Source organism: Quercus robur, chromosome 4, assembly GCF_932294415.1.
Source record: "Quercus robur chromosome 4, dhQueRobu3.1, whole genome shotgun sequence".
NCBI lineage: Eukaryota > Viridiplantae > Streptophyta > Magnoliopsida > Fagales > Fagaceae > Quercus > Quercus robur.
Window position 1 is genome coordinate 63932035 of NC_065537.1, and position 19936 is coordinate 63951970.

Consider the following 19936-nt stretch of genomic DNA (forward strand, 5'->3'; position numbering starts at 1 on the left):
TTAGTATTATATAGATGAGGATATTCCATTTGAATTGAGTCTAATAACCATGCATGCAATCATCCACAAACCATGACATTGCAAAAGACCAAGGGAATTGAACCTGTACATCTTTGTTGCTTATAACAAAGTACAAAAATAAGAAGAAAAATACTATAACAAAACTGATCCTAGCACCAAATTAAAACATACCATTGCTACTTAAAAATGATAAATACAGATAACAGCAGAGAGTTATATACACTCAAATGAGAATGTTTCAAAAATTAGTAATGGCCTGTTTGGATGGAGGGGAGAAGGAGGGGGAGTGGAAGGGAATAGAGTAGAGTTGGTTAAAAATAAGCTAATTTTGTGCTAAATTTACTTTACTTTACTCCCCCTCCCTCTCCCTCAATCTAAACAGATCATAAGGCTCGACTTAGTATGACAATTCAAAAGTAAAACATTTGCAAATGAGACATATTATAATTCATATTTCCTGCTGGATTTCTGTTCCAAGACAAGTAGGCTGGGTCCCCAACGATCTGCATAAAAAGTAATAACAATTTCAGACACATCTTACAAATGACCTATGCTTTACAATCAGTTAGCTTTTCAAATTAAGGAACCAATTTAGCAATAACAATTCTAAATATCCTAAAACTTCCAAACTGATCAAGTAGTCACAGATATAAAAACCATTTCATGTTAGTAACCCTGGTTGTAAGTACCTTCAAAAGTTAACAAGTACAAAACCTTTAATATAATCTTTGAAACAATTAAATTGTTAAGACACTCTTTTTAAGTGTAACTCATTTGATGCTCAGCCTTAAGAACCTTGTACAATAACCATGAGTATTGATGTTCTATGTACTGGTCATATTAACCATTCACAGAACTTGAAGAGACCATACGAAGATAACAGTACAGATTACATCCCTAACCCTCCTAGAAACTCAAAATTTCAGAAATCAAAGGGGAAATAATAATTTGACGACTAGCAACATCATACACACCTTAATTGAAGGGCATCATAAGATTCAACTATTTTCACGGAAGAACCATAGAACCAAAACTTTCTACTAAATCTGACTCCTTTGGCTGGTAGATGATCTTCTCAAACATATCTTTGAGCTTGTCATGCCGTATCATCTCATCCAGTACTTTATCATCTGAAACTACAGCCGGACTCTTTTGCTTGTCATTTTTCTTGTTGGTAGAAGAAATCACCATCTCAGAAGAAAACACCAACTCAGATAGACGATCTTTCTCAGCCTGTTTGCAATACTTGTCACATTCTGTAGTACCCCGTGTGATGAGATGGTAAGTATAGACCACTTTCTTTTGGCCAATTCTATATGCCCTGCTTATTGCTTGCCTCTCTACAGACGGATTCCAAACAACATCAAGCAGAACAACCCTTGAAGCACCTACCAAATTGATACCCTCAGAACATGCCTTTGTCGAAGCTAGCAATACTTTTGCTTCACTGTTTGGATCATTGAATTTATTTATCATGAATTGGCGAGTCTTTTGATCTAGTTTACCATGCATATACAGCAATTCCCTCCCTTCACACCAATTTAAAAGTGAACTTAGTTGGTCCATTATCAAACATAATGGATCAATGAATTGGCTGAACACCAGAATTTTTTCATCAACCGTATCACACAGTCGAACAAACTCCATTAAAAATCTGGTTTTAACGCCTTCATTAGGATTTAGCCTTTGCCTTTCCAACCAATCCTGGTCAAGGATGGATTCTTCTTTCTTGGTTAAAGACATGCACTGAAACAGAGAAGGGTGGACAGAGGCCAACGCTAACCTATGTTCAAATTCAAATGTGTTTGAGGTACCTTGAATGCCCTCTAGCAGCCGCTTCTGCAAATCTGGCGGGTTCAAAACCACCACACAATCTCTCAGTCCAGGAAGATTCTTTTGAAGAATGCTACCTTTGTGTACATGAACAAATGGTGCCAAAAGTGCTTTGAATTGCTTTATTTCCTCATCAGCAAGACTGCCTGTTGAATTGCCGGTGGAATCCAGTACCTCTCCCTTGACTCTTTTTTCTCTCATCAGTCTCCTTTGGCAGAGTTTTTTAAGGTTTGAAGGGGTTGTGTCTGCAAATCCTGGCCTTACTAAGCACAATGTATTATAGAGCTCGAGGAAATTGTTTTGGAAAGGAGTCCCTGAGAGGATGATCCGCTTTTTGGTTTGAAGTTCACAGAGAACCTTCCAAATGCTACTCCTTTGATTTCTAGGTGTGTGACCTTCATCAAGAACTAACAAGCCTGGCAAGTCAAGCAGAAAGTTCCTCAAATCTTCAGTTTCTGTTTCCCTCTTAACCTTACTTCTCTTCTTGGTTCCATCATCCTTTCTGAATTTTTCTCCAGCAAGCTTTTCATACAAACTGTAGCTAACCCCTAGTATGCTCTTATCCTTACACCATGAGAACAATTTTACCATGCGAATGTCATTCTTGTTTTGGGTTTGGTGCCTGCTTCTGTCCAGAAATTTGACAATAACCGCACTCTCCTTTCCTGAGAACTCCGGGCTGTTCAGGTTGTGAAATGGAACTCCAATGTTCCATTTTTTAAACTCTTCCTCCCAAGTGAGAAGTAGGCTGGCCGGAGCAATTATTACTGGCCGGCATTTTGGGAACATTTCCAAATACGTTCGGAGGAAAACAATGGTTAGCCGGGTTTTGCCGGTTCCAGGGGCATGTGAAATAATGCAACCACCAACATTATCAGGATCAGAACTCTTCAACTTTTCAACTTCAGTGGTTCCTGCCAAGTTCTTCCATATGAACTCAAAACCTTCCTGTTGGTGTGGATACATGCTGCTTTTGATATTGGGGATGATGTCCCAAATTGTCCCTTTGGTTTGGTTGAATGAGGCCCCAGGATTACTACTCAAATCTTGAAGTTGAACCCCATCAAACATTGATACATTCTCCCCACTATATGAACTTTTCCTGCCCAATCCTTCAGAAGCAAACTTTGCCTAAGAAGTACAAAACAAAAGTAGTTAAGCACAAGAAAACTAGAAGTTGTCTTTCTCTAAATGTGCAAATTCATAATTATAGCTAGAGAGAGAGAGAGAGAGAGAGAGAGAGAGAGAGAGATAGAATATATAGGCGAGAAACTGTAAAAGCTGAATAAATTTAGACAATTCTACTTTGATAAATATGTTTTTTGGATTAGAAGTGACTACAAAAAGTTGTGTCTTTGTATACTCGGAGTACTTACCATAGGTGGCAACACATATCTAATCTCAAGCTTTACGAAGGAACAAAATCTGCATTTTATTCCAATCTGCTCATCCAGGATTAAGTCATGCTTACAAAGGGTTTCCAAATTTGCTTCATTTTCTACTTCATTCATTTCCTCATCCTCAACCTGCAGATCATCAGAGAGGAGTGATTCTTTTGAAAGCAACCCACCGGAAGTTAAAAGGAAATTATGAGTATAGATCATGATGATTTATGTTTAATATATTTTCCTGATTATCTTCAGGAAAATTTTAAGGAATAAAAAAAGAACAATTAAGTGGAAATCACCACAAGTAAGTTTTGATATATGAATAGGTTCACCCTGTTCAATGTTCCAACCGTTTGTCAGACAAATGGAAAATAAAATTGGACTCTTACAACTATGTTGGATGAGATGATGGTGATACTTATGATTCAGATCATGTCATGTTTTGTGTTGCGTAATCTTGAGAAATAAATATTTTCCAAGATTGTATGTAAGTCATTTAGTTAAACTTTCCATACTGTCAATACACTTTCGTGGTTTAAAGTATGGTAACATTTTTCATTTGTTATGGTTGAAGGGTGTTAAAAAAACAAGAACTCTCAGCTGAATTCTAAAGAGAGCCTTTAAATTCATCTAGGTAAACACAATATGAATGATTTGGAAAGCATACCATGCAAACTGAGTAGTGACTGACAAGCTAAAACTCAGAATCCTCTTTAATGAAGTGAGTAAAACACAACATTGAATTTGAGATTTGAAGTCCGAGAGAACAAATTAAATGTGAATTTCAAACATAATAAGCTAGAGAACTAATAATTCACGTTTTTTTTTTTTTTTTTTTTCACTTAGGACACAATGGACCTCAACAATTTATTTTTGGTCCTGCCAGCTTCTATAAGAAGCTTACCACAAAGGAACCAAATTCAAGGGACTTGAGAATGAAATCCATCTCAGCCCATACAATTTGATCACTGCTTTGTAATGAGTCACCTTATTTTTATTAAGTGAAGCTACTTGTATTGAAACTAAAAATTAAAGTACCAGCTGTATACCTATCAGTATCCAATTAAGGGGCACAGAATCAATGAAATCACACAATTTTTTTTAAAGAGATAATCCTCAATAATACGTTTGTTTTGTATGAGAAACCTACCACAGAGGAACCAATTTCAAGGGACTTGAGAGCAAAGTCCATCTCAGCCCACAACATATCCAACTCTTTTTCAGATTCTGATTTATCCAATGGTTCAGGCTCTTCAACACCAAAAGTAAACTTCAGAGGAAGTGGCTGTGCATCTGCAGCTTTAGGTCTATTAGTAGTATCTTCTTCTTTAGTAGTGTCTTCGTCAGAAGGCACTAAATGATCTGTAATAGCCTCTCCTTTTTCTGTAATGGAATCAAGAAGTAGTCTGAAAATATTCGTATCTTTCAGCCCACCAGCTCCCTTTCTCTTACAACTAAAGTCTCTACCTTCTGGACCTATTTTATCCCCCTTCCCCTCCTCTTCCTCTTCATCTTTATCTTGCCATTCCTGTTTCTTGCTCTCCTCTTCAGAGAATTTAGTTGAAGAATGCACAGTCTTTTGTGCCTTCTCCTCCCTGCTAACAATGAATTCATCATTTCTTTTATCACCATCCTCCACCTCCTTAGCAGTCTTAGTTGAACCATAAACTTTCTTAAGGCTCTCCCTAGATGCTGCAGTGGCCGTTGAACCATATACTTTCTTAATGTTCTCCCTAGATGCTGCTGTGGGACGGCCAGCACCAGACAAATTACTTTTCTCACCAGGAATTTTAATCCTCTTCACTGAAGACCGAGTGACTAACCGCTGCTTCTTCTCACTTTCCTTACCAGAAAAAACAGGCATACCAACCCTTGTAGCTTTCCTTTCCCTACTAGAGAAAAAAGGCACACCAACCCTCTTAGTAGCTTTCCTTTCCCAGTACATTTCCTTTGTGGCACCATCGTCTCTAGTTTCACCATTATTTTCACCAATTGAGCTGGTCTCAACCTCCTTTTCCTCTTCCTTCTCCCTGCACCTTTCCTTCACACCCTCATCTTTCTTTCCGCGCTCTTCCATTGTGCCACCATCATTTCTAGTTTCAGAAATCTTTTCACAACTTGAGCTGGCTTCATAATCTGCCTCAATCTCCTCCTCCTCTTCCTTGTTCCCACAAACTTCATCGGTGAAGCCATCATCTCTAGTTTCAACATTCTTTTCACAAATTGAGCTGGCATCAATCTCAGCCTCAACCTCCTTCTCGCTGCACTCTTCCTTTGTGGCACCATCATCACCAGTTTCTTCATTCTTTTCACAAAATGGGCTGGCTTCATTCTCTGCCTCAACCTCCTTTTCCACTTCCTCCATGCACTCGCCCATTGCAGCACCTTCATCTCCAGTTTCTTCATTCTTTTCATAGAATGTGCTGGCTTGATTCTCTACCTCGAGCTCCTTTTCCCTCTCCTCCACGCACTCGTCCATTGCAACACCTTTATCTTTTTCCTCCTCTACAATCGGAGCACCCATGTCTTTGTTATCAGTCACAACCTCTGCCTCATTCTCCCTACTAGAAAACTTACGTTTCTTCAAAGGAGGCTCAAGCTGATTGCTTTTCTTCTCATCCTCTTTACTAACACTTGCTTCCTTCTCATTCCTACTGTCAGCAACATTTTCTTCAACGAAATCAGATAATTCATCATCATCATCATCAAATGACAAACCCCCATCCTCACTAGTTGTGTAATCCACCTTATTCACCTTATAATCCTCATCTTGACTATCATCATCATCGCTACTACTTGAAGACGAAAAAATATCAGAATCATTTTCAGAACTACTCTCACTCTCACTGACTTCCAACGGACTCTCCCCAACTTTTGAAGGCATTGGAGACACTCCTGAAACATCTTGGCCATTCCCACCATCACTCTCCATCGCCTTTTTCCCTTTATCATTCCCCAGTGATTCAAACTCCTTTTTTTCATGATTATTACCATTAGCTTTACCTTTGGACACTACTGGACTCGTCAAATCAAAGCTTTCAAAACCACTCTCACCAACTTTTGAAGGCATTGGAGACACCCCTGAAACATCTTGGTCATTTCCACCATCTTTTTCCAACACATTCTTCCCTTTATCACGCAATGATTCAAACTTCTTTTCAACAGGAGTCACACAACTACTTTCACCAAAAATCCATTTGGACACTATCGGACTCTCCAAACCAAAGCTTCCCAATCCAGCAGGATCTGATTTCCACAGCCTGCTACCAATTCCAGCTCTTCCAACTAACTCAAAGTCATCGAAGTCATCATTCTCATCATCTTTGGTAAGATCAATACTTTCGACAGCTTCTTTCATATCAAATGGTTCCTCATCAACATTGATAACCTTTTCACCACCAAAAGCTGCCGCAGAATCAGGTTCAGGCCTTATATCATCTCCTGAATTCTCATACGCATCTTCTTTCTTCTCAAATGGTACAGCATCAACATTGATAACGTTTTCACTGCCAAAAGCCGCCTTCGCTGAATCAGGCTCAGACCTTATCTCACCTCCTGGATTCTCGAAAAGACCTCCTTTCATCTCAAATGGTTCCTTATCAGCAATGATAAAGTTTTCACCACAAAAAGCCGCTGCCAAATAAGGCTCATACCTTATCTCATCACCAGCATTCTCATAAGCACTTTTTTTCATCTCAAATGGTTCCCCATCAACATTGATAACGTTTTCACCACCAAAAACCGCCGCCGAACAAGGCTCAGACCTTATATCATCTCCTGAATTCTCATAACCAGCTTCTCTCATCTCAAATGGTTCCTTATCAACGTTGATAAAGTTTTCACCACCAAAAGCCGCCGCCGAGTAAGGCTTAGACCTTATCTCATCTCCTGAATTCTCACATGCTCCTTTTTTCATCTCAAATGGCTCCCCATCAACATTGATAACGTTTTCATCACCAAAGGCCGCCGCTGCCGAATCAGGCTCAGACCTTATCTCATCTCCTGAATTCTCATAACCATAAAAGTCATCCTCACTGCTACTACCATCACTTTCATCTATAACAATAACCTCTACTTTATCATCATCCCCATCCTCCATATCGTTCTCTCCAAACAATCCACCTAGGCCATCTACACTAGACCCAAATCTACCTTTTTTGGCTTTCTCACTCCTCAATTGAGAACCAAACAAAACAGAGTCCCCCTGTTCCTCCCTACTCTCTCCCTCACCAACAAACAGACAATCATCCTCATCATCGGGTTCATAAAAAGTAACTTTTTTTCTCTTCCTTCCACTCTTTCTTACCTCTGAATTCGATGCTGATCCACACCCAGATGCTCTATCTTCCACGTTGGTCCGAGAATCACTCCCTCTTGATGAAGCTCTTCTTGCACTGGAACCACCCTTAGAGATTGTTCTGAAGTACAAGTCTGTCCCAGAACGAGTTCTTCTAGCAACGCAACTGTAGAAATCCATGAAATTTACAACAAGAAAGTAATAAAAGAAATTCTGGGTCTGACTCAAAGATTGAAAATTTGTGTTGTTTATGTAGAAAAAAACTGAGAAACGGTTCCAAAGCAAAGCAAAGATCGAAACTTGATGGTTTTGTTTGAAAAAAGATTGAGTCTTTTTGGAAAAGAAAAGAGTGAGACTTAAAAAGTGTAAAGGAATTTGGGAAGTGGGTTTGAACACAAACTTGAAGTAGTTATCATTGTCAACTGAGTAATTGCGAAGAAGAATGTGGGAGAGAGAGAGTCGTTTCAGTTCTGCAAGTGAGGCGCCAAAAGTGGAAATATATAAAAGCTTTCTATGTTTTTTTTTTTTCAATTACTATTAAAAGTTAAAAACGTGTAGTTTAAACTTTATCTTTTGCACATGGGCCTCCAAACCTAAAAACATGCATCATCAATCTAGCTCTTTGATTATCCACCAAAATTTAAAAACCAACATCTCTTCATCATTAGTGCACGAAATTTTTATTTTTTACTTTTTATTTTTGAAAAAAAAAATAGTAAATATTAATAACAAAAAAGTTAATTAGAGAATTTTGTAAAAAACAATAAACAATATGTAATGTACAAGTTTGATTATGGTAAAGTACAAAATTATGATAGATGATTAAAATAATTAAAATAAAGCCTAAATTTTATTTTAAAAATTTCTAGAAATTTTAGTTGGAGTGGAATTTAAAATTTCTTGAAATTTAAGTAATATATTTTTAGTTAAATTAAATCTTAACCATTAATAAGATAAATAGAATTTAGTTAGAGTACATTTTTAACTTCTTGAACCTTAGATGGTAGAGTTTTAGCTAAATAAAAATATTCTGACACTAATAAAATAACTATTCTAATTAATAATTAACATTTATTCCAAATTGTTTGAAATATATTCCATTTTTCAGATGTCTCAAAATTAAGTTCTCTTTGGAAAGTCAAATTCCATCATTTTATTAGCATTCTCATTATACCATTTTAGAATTTATCAATACTCTATGAGAGAGTTTCACACATATATACACTTAAATTAAGCTAGATCATTAGAGTAGAATTCTATCTGAGAGAAAAAAAATATCAATACTTGTATTAAGATTTAATTTGAAGATTAAGATTGAATTTGGATGAGGCTTGGTTGTTATAGAATTTAAAAATACAAGTTTGTAATCTACATCTATTTTATTTTTGAGAAAAAATAATCTACATCTAATAGAGTTTATAATTTTAGAAGTAATACACCAATAGAGCTTGTAATCTATAATAACTTTGAATATTGAACATGGTAAAAAAATTTATTTTTTATATGCACAGTTGTTTAAATTTTTTTATAAATTTATTCAAGGGTAATTTAGAAAACTTCTAACTTAAAAAAAAATATAAAACATTTAATGATGTTCCTCGAAGTAGTTGGGTTTTTTAAGCTAGGCAAACAATTTGGAACAATTAAAGTAATTAATAATGAAAGTGTAGCTATTTCTGATAAAGTGAAAATAGCCATTTCTATAAAGTGAAAGTAACCACTTAATAACACAAGTAATTTACGACCCAAATTTTATTATATAATAAGTATATGAATGTCAAAACTTAATTTCATCAAAATTTGTTTATAAACTATGCATAATATATGAGAGATTAACAATTTCAAAAAAGTAAAAAATCTGTCATTTAATGGACAAAATTGAAATCTTTATTTCCCAAAATTGTAGTTTCATTTATGGTTTAATCTTTGTTTTAATTACTTTAAAAATTGCAATCATTAATTTATGAGTTATTTTCATCATGCATCTCTATTTTATCAATTTTTAGAGACAATAAATTTTTTTTTTTAAATCACATCTTCATTTAATGTTTAAAAATCTCGCACTATTTTGAATTAACAGTGTTAATAATTTGTTCTCACTTCTCAACTTAGGTTCAAGTTAACTTATGTGAACATTTATTATCATTTTTTAGTTCAATTTTTAGACTAAAAGAAAATATAAAAGTTCAAACAAAAACAAATGCAAAGTGCATGAGTCCTGCACTCTGTCTAGACAGTGTGGTACGGTGGTACCACTAAAGAGGGAGGGATCACTAAAAAGATCCTCTTTACCTCTGGTGAGTTCATTTTCAAAGTCAAAAGTGAATATCTAAAGACCACATATTTTTTTCACAATTTTTGTGTCATTATTATGATATGTGTGTGGTTAATGAATGAATAAAAAATTGTGAATAGTATCAAGAGACCCACAAATCTTTTTTTTCAACAAAAATTTCATTAAAAATTGGTATCATGGAACTATTCACATATTTAAAAATTATTTTCTTACAGTGTTTTCAATTTTTAGCAAAATAAGCGGTATCTAAACGGACCCTTTATATGAAAGTGATGGTTAACCACTCATAGTCTACTACATCAAAGTTGTGGCCAAAAAAATTGTGAAATAAATTTAGGGCCATGTTCTTTACTAATTGATCTCTCTTCGATGCTTGATGGTTACACCATCTTATGAGCCTAAATTTGCAATCTAGAATTACTCAATCAAATAAGTTGTGTTTAAATTTGAATGTGTGTGTGTGGAGAGAGAGAGTGCCATGAAAAATATCACAATTTTTTTTACCCAATTTATTGTATTATTGAGTTGTGAGTGGTAAAAATGTGGACCTCACAAACCTACAATATTTTTTTAGGCAACTTTTTTTTTTTAAAAAGAAAGAATAGAAGTGACCAACCTTTCCTCACTTGAAGCAAGTTAATGTCATGGATTGATTCAACCGTAATAGAAAAGGCTCCACGTTCATTTAGCCCATCCCCAAATTTTCTCTAGGAATTCAAACTTTAGAACAAAATAAATTTGTTTCCTTTACCAATTCCTAAGTTAACTTTAAGCACGTTTCATTTAAGAAGGTCGATCTTGTTTTAATCACTTGTACTTGTAGTTTATCTTGTGGTAATTATGCTATTTTTATTATCATTTGTTTTGTTATATGATTTAGTTTTAACACCGAACTCAAAATTGAAAATTAAATTACAAGTACTTAATTTCATTTATTTTTTAATATGAAAACAAAATTGGTTTAAATTTTAAGTAGACCACAATATTTGTTTTTTTATTATTATATGAAACTAACCTTAATTTGGTTAGTATTATTTCATCAAGTTATATACTTAACTTATCAAATTAACTTTAATTTGATTATTCCCTAAAAAAACCTTAATTCGATTAGTATCAAATAATTTATTTTATTTTAATTTAAATATAAGTTTGTAATTTATATCCAATAGATTTTGTAATTAACTTTGAAAATTGAACACATAAAACTTGGTTATTTTTTATACGCATAGTTGTTTAATTTTTTTATAAATTTGTTTAATGGTAATTTAGGAAACTTCTAAGTTTTTGAAACAAAATAAAAAAATTTAATGATATTCTCCTAAATAATTGGGTTTTTTAAGTCGACTAAAAAATTTGTGACAAATGGAGTAATTAATAATAAGTGTAGCTACTTGTGACAAAGTGAAAATAACCACTTGACAGCACAATAAGTCAATAACATGTTTAAGACCAAACTTTTATTATATAGTAAGTATATGATTTGGTTAGAATATGTCAAAACTTAATTTCATATAAACTACGTATAATATAGGAGAGATTAAAAATTTCTAGAAAGTAAAAAATCTGTCATTTAATCAACAAAATTGCAATATTTATTTCCCAAAATTATAGTTCCATTTATGGTTTAATCTTTGTTTTTAATTACTTTAAAATTTGTAGTTTTTAATTACTTTAAAATTTTCAATCTTTAATATATGATTTTTTTTTATCATTCATCTGTATTTTATCAATTTTTAGTGATAATAAAAAAAATCACTTTTTTATTTAATATTTGAATCTCGCACCATTTTAAATTAACAGTGTTAATAATCTGTTCTCACTTCTCGAGTTTCAAATTAACTTATGTTACATTTATATCTTTTTGTTTTGTTCAATTTTTAGACTTATGTGATTAAAATAATTTTAAAAAGGTTAGAATAAAGACAAAAACAAATTGGTGCAAAGTGCATGAGTCCTGCACTGTCTAGAGTACATTGGCACGGGTACCCCTAAAGAGATCCATGCACGGTGCACGGTTCTGTTCTGTACCTATTGCCTATTGCTGAGTTCACATTCAAACTTCGAAGTTAAAGGGAATCAAATATTTCCTTCTTTGAAATTTGAAAATATATATAAAAATAAAAATAGTGCAAGGACTAAGGACTAGTATTATTATTATTATTATTATTATTATTATTATTATTATTATTATTATTATTATTGTAGGGACACGATTTTCTTAACGGCCCAATAATTATGTTGGGCTCATACATGAAAGATCCCTCACAATATGATTTGTAGAGAGTGGGCTTGAAAGGCTTGCCTTTGATCACGGAGTGATGGTCCGGTCCTGTTTTTAGAGAAATTCATGTGGAAGATAAGAGTTGGATTTGAACATTTAGGCCCTATATCATTACATCCTGAGGGGTTGGACTCCTCGGACCTAATCCGAGGATCATTAAGATCTTCCTCCGGTCATCCGGCGGTAATTTTTGTGGTATGCATATATCTTTAAGTGATTTTCACCCATGAAGTCTTTTTCCTTGAGGTGAGATGGGAATCCCTGGTTTCTTGTCCATTCTCCCCCCCCTTTACCCAGATTACTTACTTTCTCTTTTATACTAGCCTACGTTCGCTGTCCTTCGTCCACGTGTAGGGTCAACTTTTACAAGACTGATATTTGTCCCGTCAGTCTAATCCCAGAATTGTTGGGGATGGTCGATAAAGCCGAAGAATCCGGCTCTGCTGGATGCTGAGTCTTATCTGGGAAGGGTAATGAGGGCAGCTTTCCCGAGATATTTTAGATCTCCTTTCCAGTCTGGTCCTATACCGTTTTTGCTCCTCTTTTTTGGTGGAATTTTGGGTCTGCCGAGGACCGAACTGTCCTCGGCAATATCTCCGGGCCATTTGGGCTTTATGTTACTGAGTTTGGGCCGTAGCTGCCTTTGGCTTGGGCCCTTGGACTTCCCACGAGCAAATGGACCTGACCCATAAATTATTAGGCCCCACAATTATTATTATTATTATTGTCAAATGTTAATGAGTTAAGGTTAAAATAATATGGGTCTTATTTAATAAAAAAAATTGAATAAATGGGAGAAATGGTATAAAGTTAAACCAAAAGTTTATAAAATTTACAAAACACTGACATAAAGACAAAATATCTAACATAAAATTTGGTGTTAACGGCCACCTTACAACTATTACTATTATTATTGGCAAATGTTAACGAGTTAAAGCTAAAATAATGTGGTTCTTATTTAATAAAAAAAAAATGAATAAATAGGAGAAATGGTATAAAGCTAACCCAAAAGTGTATAAAATTGACAAAACACTGACATAAAGACAAAATATCTGACACATAGTTTAGTGTTAAAGGGCACCTTACAGTACCCATTAACACAACCCATTATTATTATTTTGAAAAGTTTAGAACCATATAATTTCTCATAATTTTTTGCCATAATTGTGAAGTGCCAAAGTGTGATTGGTGAAGAAAAAATTGATGAGTTCATGTAAAAGCGGTGATTAATCAATCATTGTGACAAAAAAATTTGTAGAATAATTTTGTGGTCCTTAACCTACTCTTATGTTTTGCAAACCTTTTTTTTTAAGAAGAATAGAAGTGACCAAACTTTTCTCACTTGGAGGAAATTAATGTCATGGATTGATTCAAGTAAAAATGTGATTGATGAAGAAAAAATGGTAGGTTTATGTAAAAGTGATGATTAATCAATCATTGTGACAAAAAAAAAAATTGTAAAATAATTTTGTGGTCCTTGACCTACTCTTATGTTTTGCCAACTTTTTTTTTAGAAAGAATAGAAGTGACCAAACTTTCCTCACTTGGAGGAAATTAATTTCATGGATTGATTCAAGTTCAAAGTGTGATTGTTAAAGAAAAAATGGCGAGTTTGTGTAAAAGTGATGATTAATCAATCACTGTGACTAAAAAAATTGTAAAATAATTTTGTGGTCCTTAACCTACTCTTATGTTTTGCCAACCTTTTTTTAGGAAGAATAGAAGTGACCAAACTTTTCTCACTTGGAGGAAATTAATGTCATGGATTGATTCAAGTTCAAAGTGTGAATGGTGAAGAAAAAATGGTGGATTCGTGTAAAAGTGATGATTAATCAATCACTGTGACTAAAAAAATTGTAAAATAATTTTGTGGTCCTTGACCTACTCTTATGTTTTGCCAACTTTTTTTTAGGAAGAATAGAAGTGACCAAACTTTTCTCACTTGGAGGAAATTAATGTCGTGGTTTGATTCAAGTTCAACCGTGAAGAATAGGCTCCAGGTTCATTTAGCACAACCCCAAGGCTTTTCTATAGGAATACAAACTTTAGAACAAAATAAATTTGTTTCCTTTACCAATTGTTAAGTTAACTTTTATCCCAAAAAAAAAAAAAAATGTTAAGTTAACTTTAAGCATGTTTCATTTAAGAAGATCGATCTTGTTTTAATCACTTGTTGTTTATTTTGTGGTTATCATTATGCTATTTTTATTATCGCTTGACTTGTTACATGATTTAGTTTTAACACCAAACTCAAAATTGAAAATTAAATTGCAAGTAGTAAGTATTTTACTTAACTATGTATCACTTTATATCCAAGATAAAGTAAAGTTTCTTTTTATTAATCTTTTTTGGTTAAATTTTATGTTTGAACCATAACATTTGATTTGTTATGTAAAACTAACCTTAGTTTGGTTAGTATTATTTCATCAAATTATGTATTTAACTTATCAAATTAAGGTACCTTGATTTGATTAGAATATCAAAAAATTTATTTAATTGATATTTAAATATAAAATAGCTAATTATATTTATTATCTTATGCCTCAAACTATATGGTTTAAAATCTAATACTCCCTCTTATTGATTGATCATAGGCTTGGGGCTGATTTAAGACGATCAGATTCTCCAAGCAAATTTAAAAATGTACTTGGGCTGGTTAATGCTTTATAAGGCCCATTCCCATGTTATTTGCTCTGAAATTGAGCTGACCTCAGTTTGGGCTGAAAATTGAAGCCCAATTTGAAAGAGAAAGTTAATTGAACCTTTCCAAATTCTCTGGCACAAATAAGGTTACAAATTTCTGTCAACTTCATTTTATACATGTCACAATTTGTAGGAAATTGATTAGCACATAAAATTAAAAAAAAAAAAAAAAATCATCTGAGAGAAAAAATTGTAAGAATCTAAGTAGAAAATATTTAGTGATTAGTAAGAACATATATTATCATAAATCAAGAAACTGCAATTTCATTATCATAGTCTCATCTTTTGGAAAAAAAAAAAAATGGTGGTGGGGGTAAAATTAAATTGGATACTTTCCCGAATGTCATGGGTTCACAAAATATATATAGACCCTAACTATTTATTTGTTTGCAATAAAATCTACCATGTGTTTTGGTGATTGACATTGAATATAGAGATGTCTAATCCATCAAATTTAAAAGTAGTATGTTTGAAGGGAAGGAAATAGATTAGCTCATGGCTTAGCTAGAAGAGCAGTTTTATCTGTAGACATGGATGTATAGATAGAATCTCTACTTGGTGATTTGGATGATGTATTCCAATCAGATTTATTTCAACAAAATTCAATTACTTCTTTCATAAAAAAAGTAGCAAAATTGAGTAAAAAAAAAGAAAAAAAAGAGAGAGTCCTAGTTAATCATATGCACCAAAGTCATATTTAAGGGTATATGCATACATAGTTAATGTTCAGTCAACAAACATTTTATGGCACAAGGACATGATATGAATGGTTATATTGCAAATTAGTAATGCCATTTTTTTAATCATAGTATGAGATTATATTTTGAATATGAAGAGTTCCAATGATACCAATATTCTCTCTAATGCCTGGTTTGAGGTTTGAAGTTTGAACCCCATTTCAGCTTCTACTATTTATTTAGCTCAAATATATTTATGTGTGTATGTGTGAAAGTGGTTCAAATGATAGCCCAATATAGTACTATTTGGTGTTTGAGATTCGAACCCCATCTCTCTCTACACCGCCACTAAATACTTGGGGGGAAAAATGAATATGAACATTATGAGTTTTTTATAGGCTAAAACAGTACTGATTATTAAGACGAAAATACCTAGTTCTTGACAGTAACAACTAACAAAGTTGTTTATAATTAGCTACATTGTGGCAACACCACTTCAAAATATCAGTATATTACCATTTTCAATTAAAAATGGGTTATGCTAACAAATGCCCTTAGACATTGGTTAACAATCTATTTTAAAAAAGTTTTGACACAATTTTTATGGGAAATGAAAAAAGCTGTCAAAATATTAATTTTTTTTCTTTTCCCATAAAAATTTTCTTTAAATAGATTATTAACCAATGCCTTAAGAGCATTCGTTAGCATTTTCCAACATGTTGGTAATATGCATTAAGTCTTTGTGCATCGTTGGTGGTGAAGTCCAACATGCTGAAATTAATGTTATCTTTACAGGAGGCATAAGGCGTCTTGGTAGCTAGGTTTGTAGATCCTCTTCAAGATTGATAGTTTTTTTTGAATGCATATTGAATTAAGTTTGCCGAATTATGTGACAGTCACCTGGTTTTGTGTGTTTTATTTTAATAACCACTGTATCTAAAAATTTGATGAGGTGTTGTGCAACAATTGTCTAAACTTTCCTTTGTGCATGTTAATTTCAAGGTTGCTTAAATAAGATAAAATTATACAAGATAAACAAGGAATTTCCAAGATAGTGAAGATACCTATGCATATCGAAATTCAAAAGCCTTCACTTCGTACGGTATTGGAGAGTGCAATCCCCAAAACAATGATCATTGAAACTGGTATCTTAAAGCATAGAATTTTGTTAGGTTTGCTAAACCAGGATTGAGATTTGTAACTTCAATATGCAAGCTTATATATTAATGTGATAAAATTTAAAATAAATTATTCAAGTTTTTTTTAGGAATGTGGAAAAAACTGAATATGTATTAAATGTGTGTTAGTTTAGATGGAGAAAATCAAATCATTTTGTGATAAATTAAGTTGAAAAGTAAAACTTTGCCAATTTTCTATGCAGTGAGATTTGTGATAGATCATAAATGAACCACAGCTGATTCATTAACAAGTGTTGGCCGGCACTCGTTAACAAAGTCCTTGTTAAAATATAGTACTATTTAGAAAAACAAAAAAAAGTTTTATATAACATTCATGTGTGAGTGTGAGTGTGAGCGTGACAAGTTCATGAAATGAGTAAATGATAAGGACTATTGCTTAAGTTGATAATAATCTTTCACCTAGCAAATAAATTATTTCATCCTAAATTTGACAAGAATCACCTACTTCCTTAAATAATAATTCACAATTTCAAATTAGATGGTGTATTTATTTATTTGCTCAATTTGACGACAATACATGAACAATTTTACTTTTCAAGGTTTCAAACTCTAGGTTTTAGATGCAAAGTATAAGTTCTACATTATGACCTAGGGGAAAAACAAATTGAAATTCTGAACACATTTCTATAAGATAAATTTTTTTTTTTTTGGATGAAATAAGAAAAAATTTATTTAATAGACACTTGTGAATCCATTTAATTTATATTTTAGCTAGATAACTAAAAATAAATTATTGTTGACAATTATAAAATGCACCCAAAAGTTATCTTCCGCCCGAGCATGGTCTGAGGGCCATCACCGAGTTGTTTTCAAACTGATTCTCTTTTGGCGTACAAATGGTTAACTACTAATACAGTTTATCCTATGGAATTCTCTAACTTGATTTTGGACTGCAGGTGGCTCCTCCATAGGGAATGGGAGGCACGCATTGAGCACATATGGAGAGAGGCAAACAGCTGTGTAGATTTACTGGCGAAAAGGGGTGCTTCCCAATCTGAAAGGGAAATCTTGTATGATACTTGCCCCACGTTTTTGTGGAAATGTTTATTTTGGACTCCATGGGGTTTGTCTCACCCCGGGGTCATTGCGGATAATAAGAGTCCAGTAATGTTTTTGTGTAGTTTTAGCTAGGCCTCTCTTTGGTGTTAGTTTGAGCATGGGGTTGTGTTTTCTTGTAATATAAGTACGGTTGTTATATTTGTGTTTGTAAGACCTTCGTTTATGTAATATATTGCCTGTTTAAGCAAAAAAAAAGAAAAAAAAGTTATCTTCCAATTTCCAAGTTTTTTATAATCACTAATATATTACTACTTGAAATACTATATATATATATATATATATATGTGAAATTTATTTTTTATTTTAATTTAAAAATTCAAGACTCTAGGAGTATGACAAGTCAACAAGTGCGTGACATCAACCCCTCTAATACGATCTTCTGGTGGCATAAAGTATAAATGATACTTGCCTCTCCCCACGTGAGTATAAAGAAATACTCTATATGCCCAAAAAATACTCTATCTACCAAAAAAAAAAAAAAAAGAAATGCTCTATTAGCCACAAAACAGTGATTTTCAGAAGTCAAAAACACATTATATATATTCAAAAGTCAAAAACCCATGAAATTGTGCTTATTTTTTCCATTACGTTACTCGTATTTTTATGTGCACAAACTGATCTAGAATTTGTTTAGTGTTTAGGTTCTCATTATCATAGTCTCATCTTTTGGGAAAATAAAAAAATGATGGTGGGGGCAAAATTACATTGGATAATCTCACTGAATGTCGTGTGTGTTCACAAAATATATGTAGACCCTAAACTATAGTATATTTGTTTTGCAATAAAATCTACTATGTGTTTTGGTGATTGACATTGTATTTAGAGATGTCTAATCCATCAAATTAAAAGTAGAAAAATTAAGTAAAATAAATTAAAAAGAGAGTAGTTAATCATATGCAACAAAGTCATATTTAAGGGTTTATGCATACATAGTTAATATTCAGTCAACAAACATTTCATTGCACAGTGACATGATATAAATGGTTAGAGCATTTGCATTAAGGTTGCTAAAAACTTAAAAAGCTATTTTAGCAATCCATTCCACAAAAAACACACTACATCAATGTTGTTATACTTAAAATTTTTGGCAACTTAACTATAGTAAACTGCCATTTATGGCAATCTACTATAACTCAAAACTTATAAAAATTAATAATTTATCACTTCCTTCAATTAAAGTATCACTTCTCTCTCTCTCTCTCTCTCTCTCTCTCTCTCTCTCATGTGCATTGTGGGTCACGATGGTTCATGAATCAAATTGATCGGTGGGTCACAATGTTGTTTTTGTTTTTAGAGGAGGTGATGTGGTGTGGATCACTCATCGGATCATGGGTCACAGTTTTGTCTCACTATTGATGGGTTGGGGCTGTAGGTTGATTCGGTAGTTGTGGGTTGATGGGTGTGGTTTGCTAGTTGTGAGTTGACTGTTGGTTGTGAGTCACTGTTGTTTAATGAGTTGATAGATTATTTTATTGTGTTATTTATAGTATTTTAATGTGTTATATGTTAAAATAGACTTTTGATATTAGGTGTATTTAAAAGTAAGTTGTTAAAATAGATAAAATGGTTTTTTGAGTTGTTAAAAACTATATTTTTTGACATCTTTGTTGTGAATGCTCTTATATTGCAAATTGTAAAGCCTTTTTTTGTTTTTTATTTTTATCAAGTATGAGATTATATTTTGAATATGAAGAGTTCTAGTAATAGTCCAGTGATGAGTAATGTTAGGGATACATCAATTTCCACACCTAAATCCACATCTTACTTATGTGTCAACTCTTCATTAGATTTCAGCTTTTTCAAGTTCATGTGGTGAACTCATGTGAAAATGTTGAAATCCAATCAGGAGTTGACACATAAGTATGGTGCAGGAAAGGACGTGTCTCAAGCATTATGTCCAGTGATACCTACACTCTCCCCAGTGCCTGCTGTTTGAAACTTGAACCTTATTTCACCATCTTTCATTGTTTATCTAACTATAATATATATATATATATATATGTAAGAGAGAGAGAGAGAGAGAGAGAGAGAGAGAGAGAGAGAGAGAGAGAGTGATAATCTAGTACTATTTGGTGTATGAGATTCGAAGTTAAGACGACAATGCCTAGTTCTTGACAGTTGATAGTAACAACTAACAAAGCTGTTTATATTAGTACTCCCTCCGTCTCACTTTGTTTGTCCT

At 33.1% G+C, this 19936-nt stretch overlaps 1 protein-coding gene across 1 annotated transcript; it reads right to left on the minus strand.

Moving 5' to 3' along the window:
• Positions 1-106: 106 nt before the first annotated feature.
• LOC126723318 (SNF2 domain-containing protein CLASSY 3-like) lies at positions 107-7969 on the minus strand. Its single transcript, XM_050426669.1, has 4 exons — positions 4393-7969; positions 3231-3380; positions 996-2985; positions 107-524 (listed from the first exon to the last, which is right to left on the minus strand). The coding sequence occupies exons 1-3, from the start codon at positions 7717-7719 to the stop codon at positions 1030-1032; spliced, it is 5433 nt and encodes a 1810-aa protein (XP_050282626.1). The 5' UTR covers positions 7720-7969; the 3' UTR covers positions 107-524; positions 996-1029.
• Positions 7970-19936: the final 11967 nt, after the last annotated feature.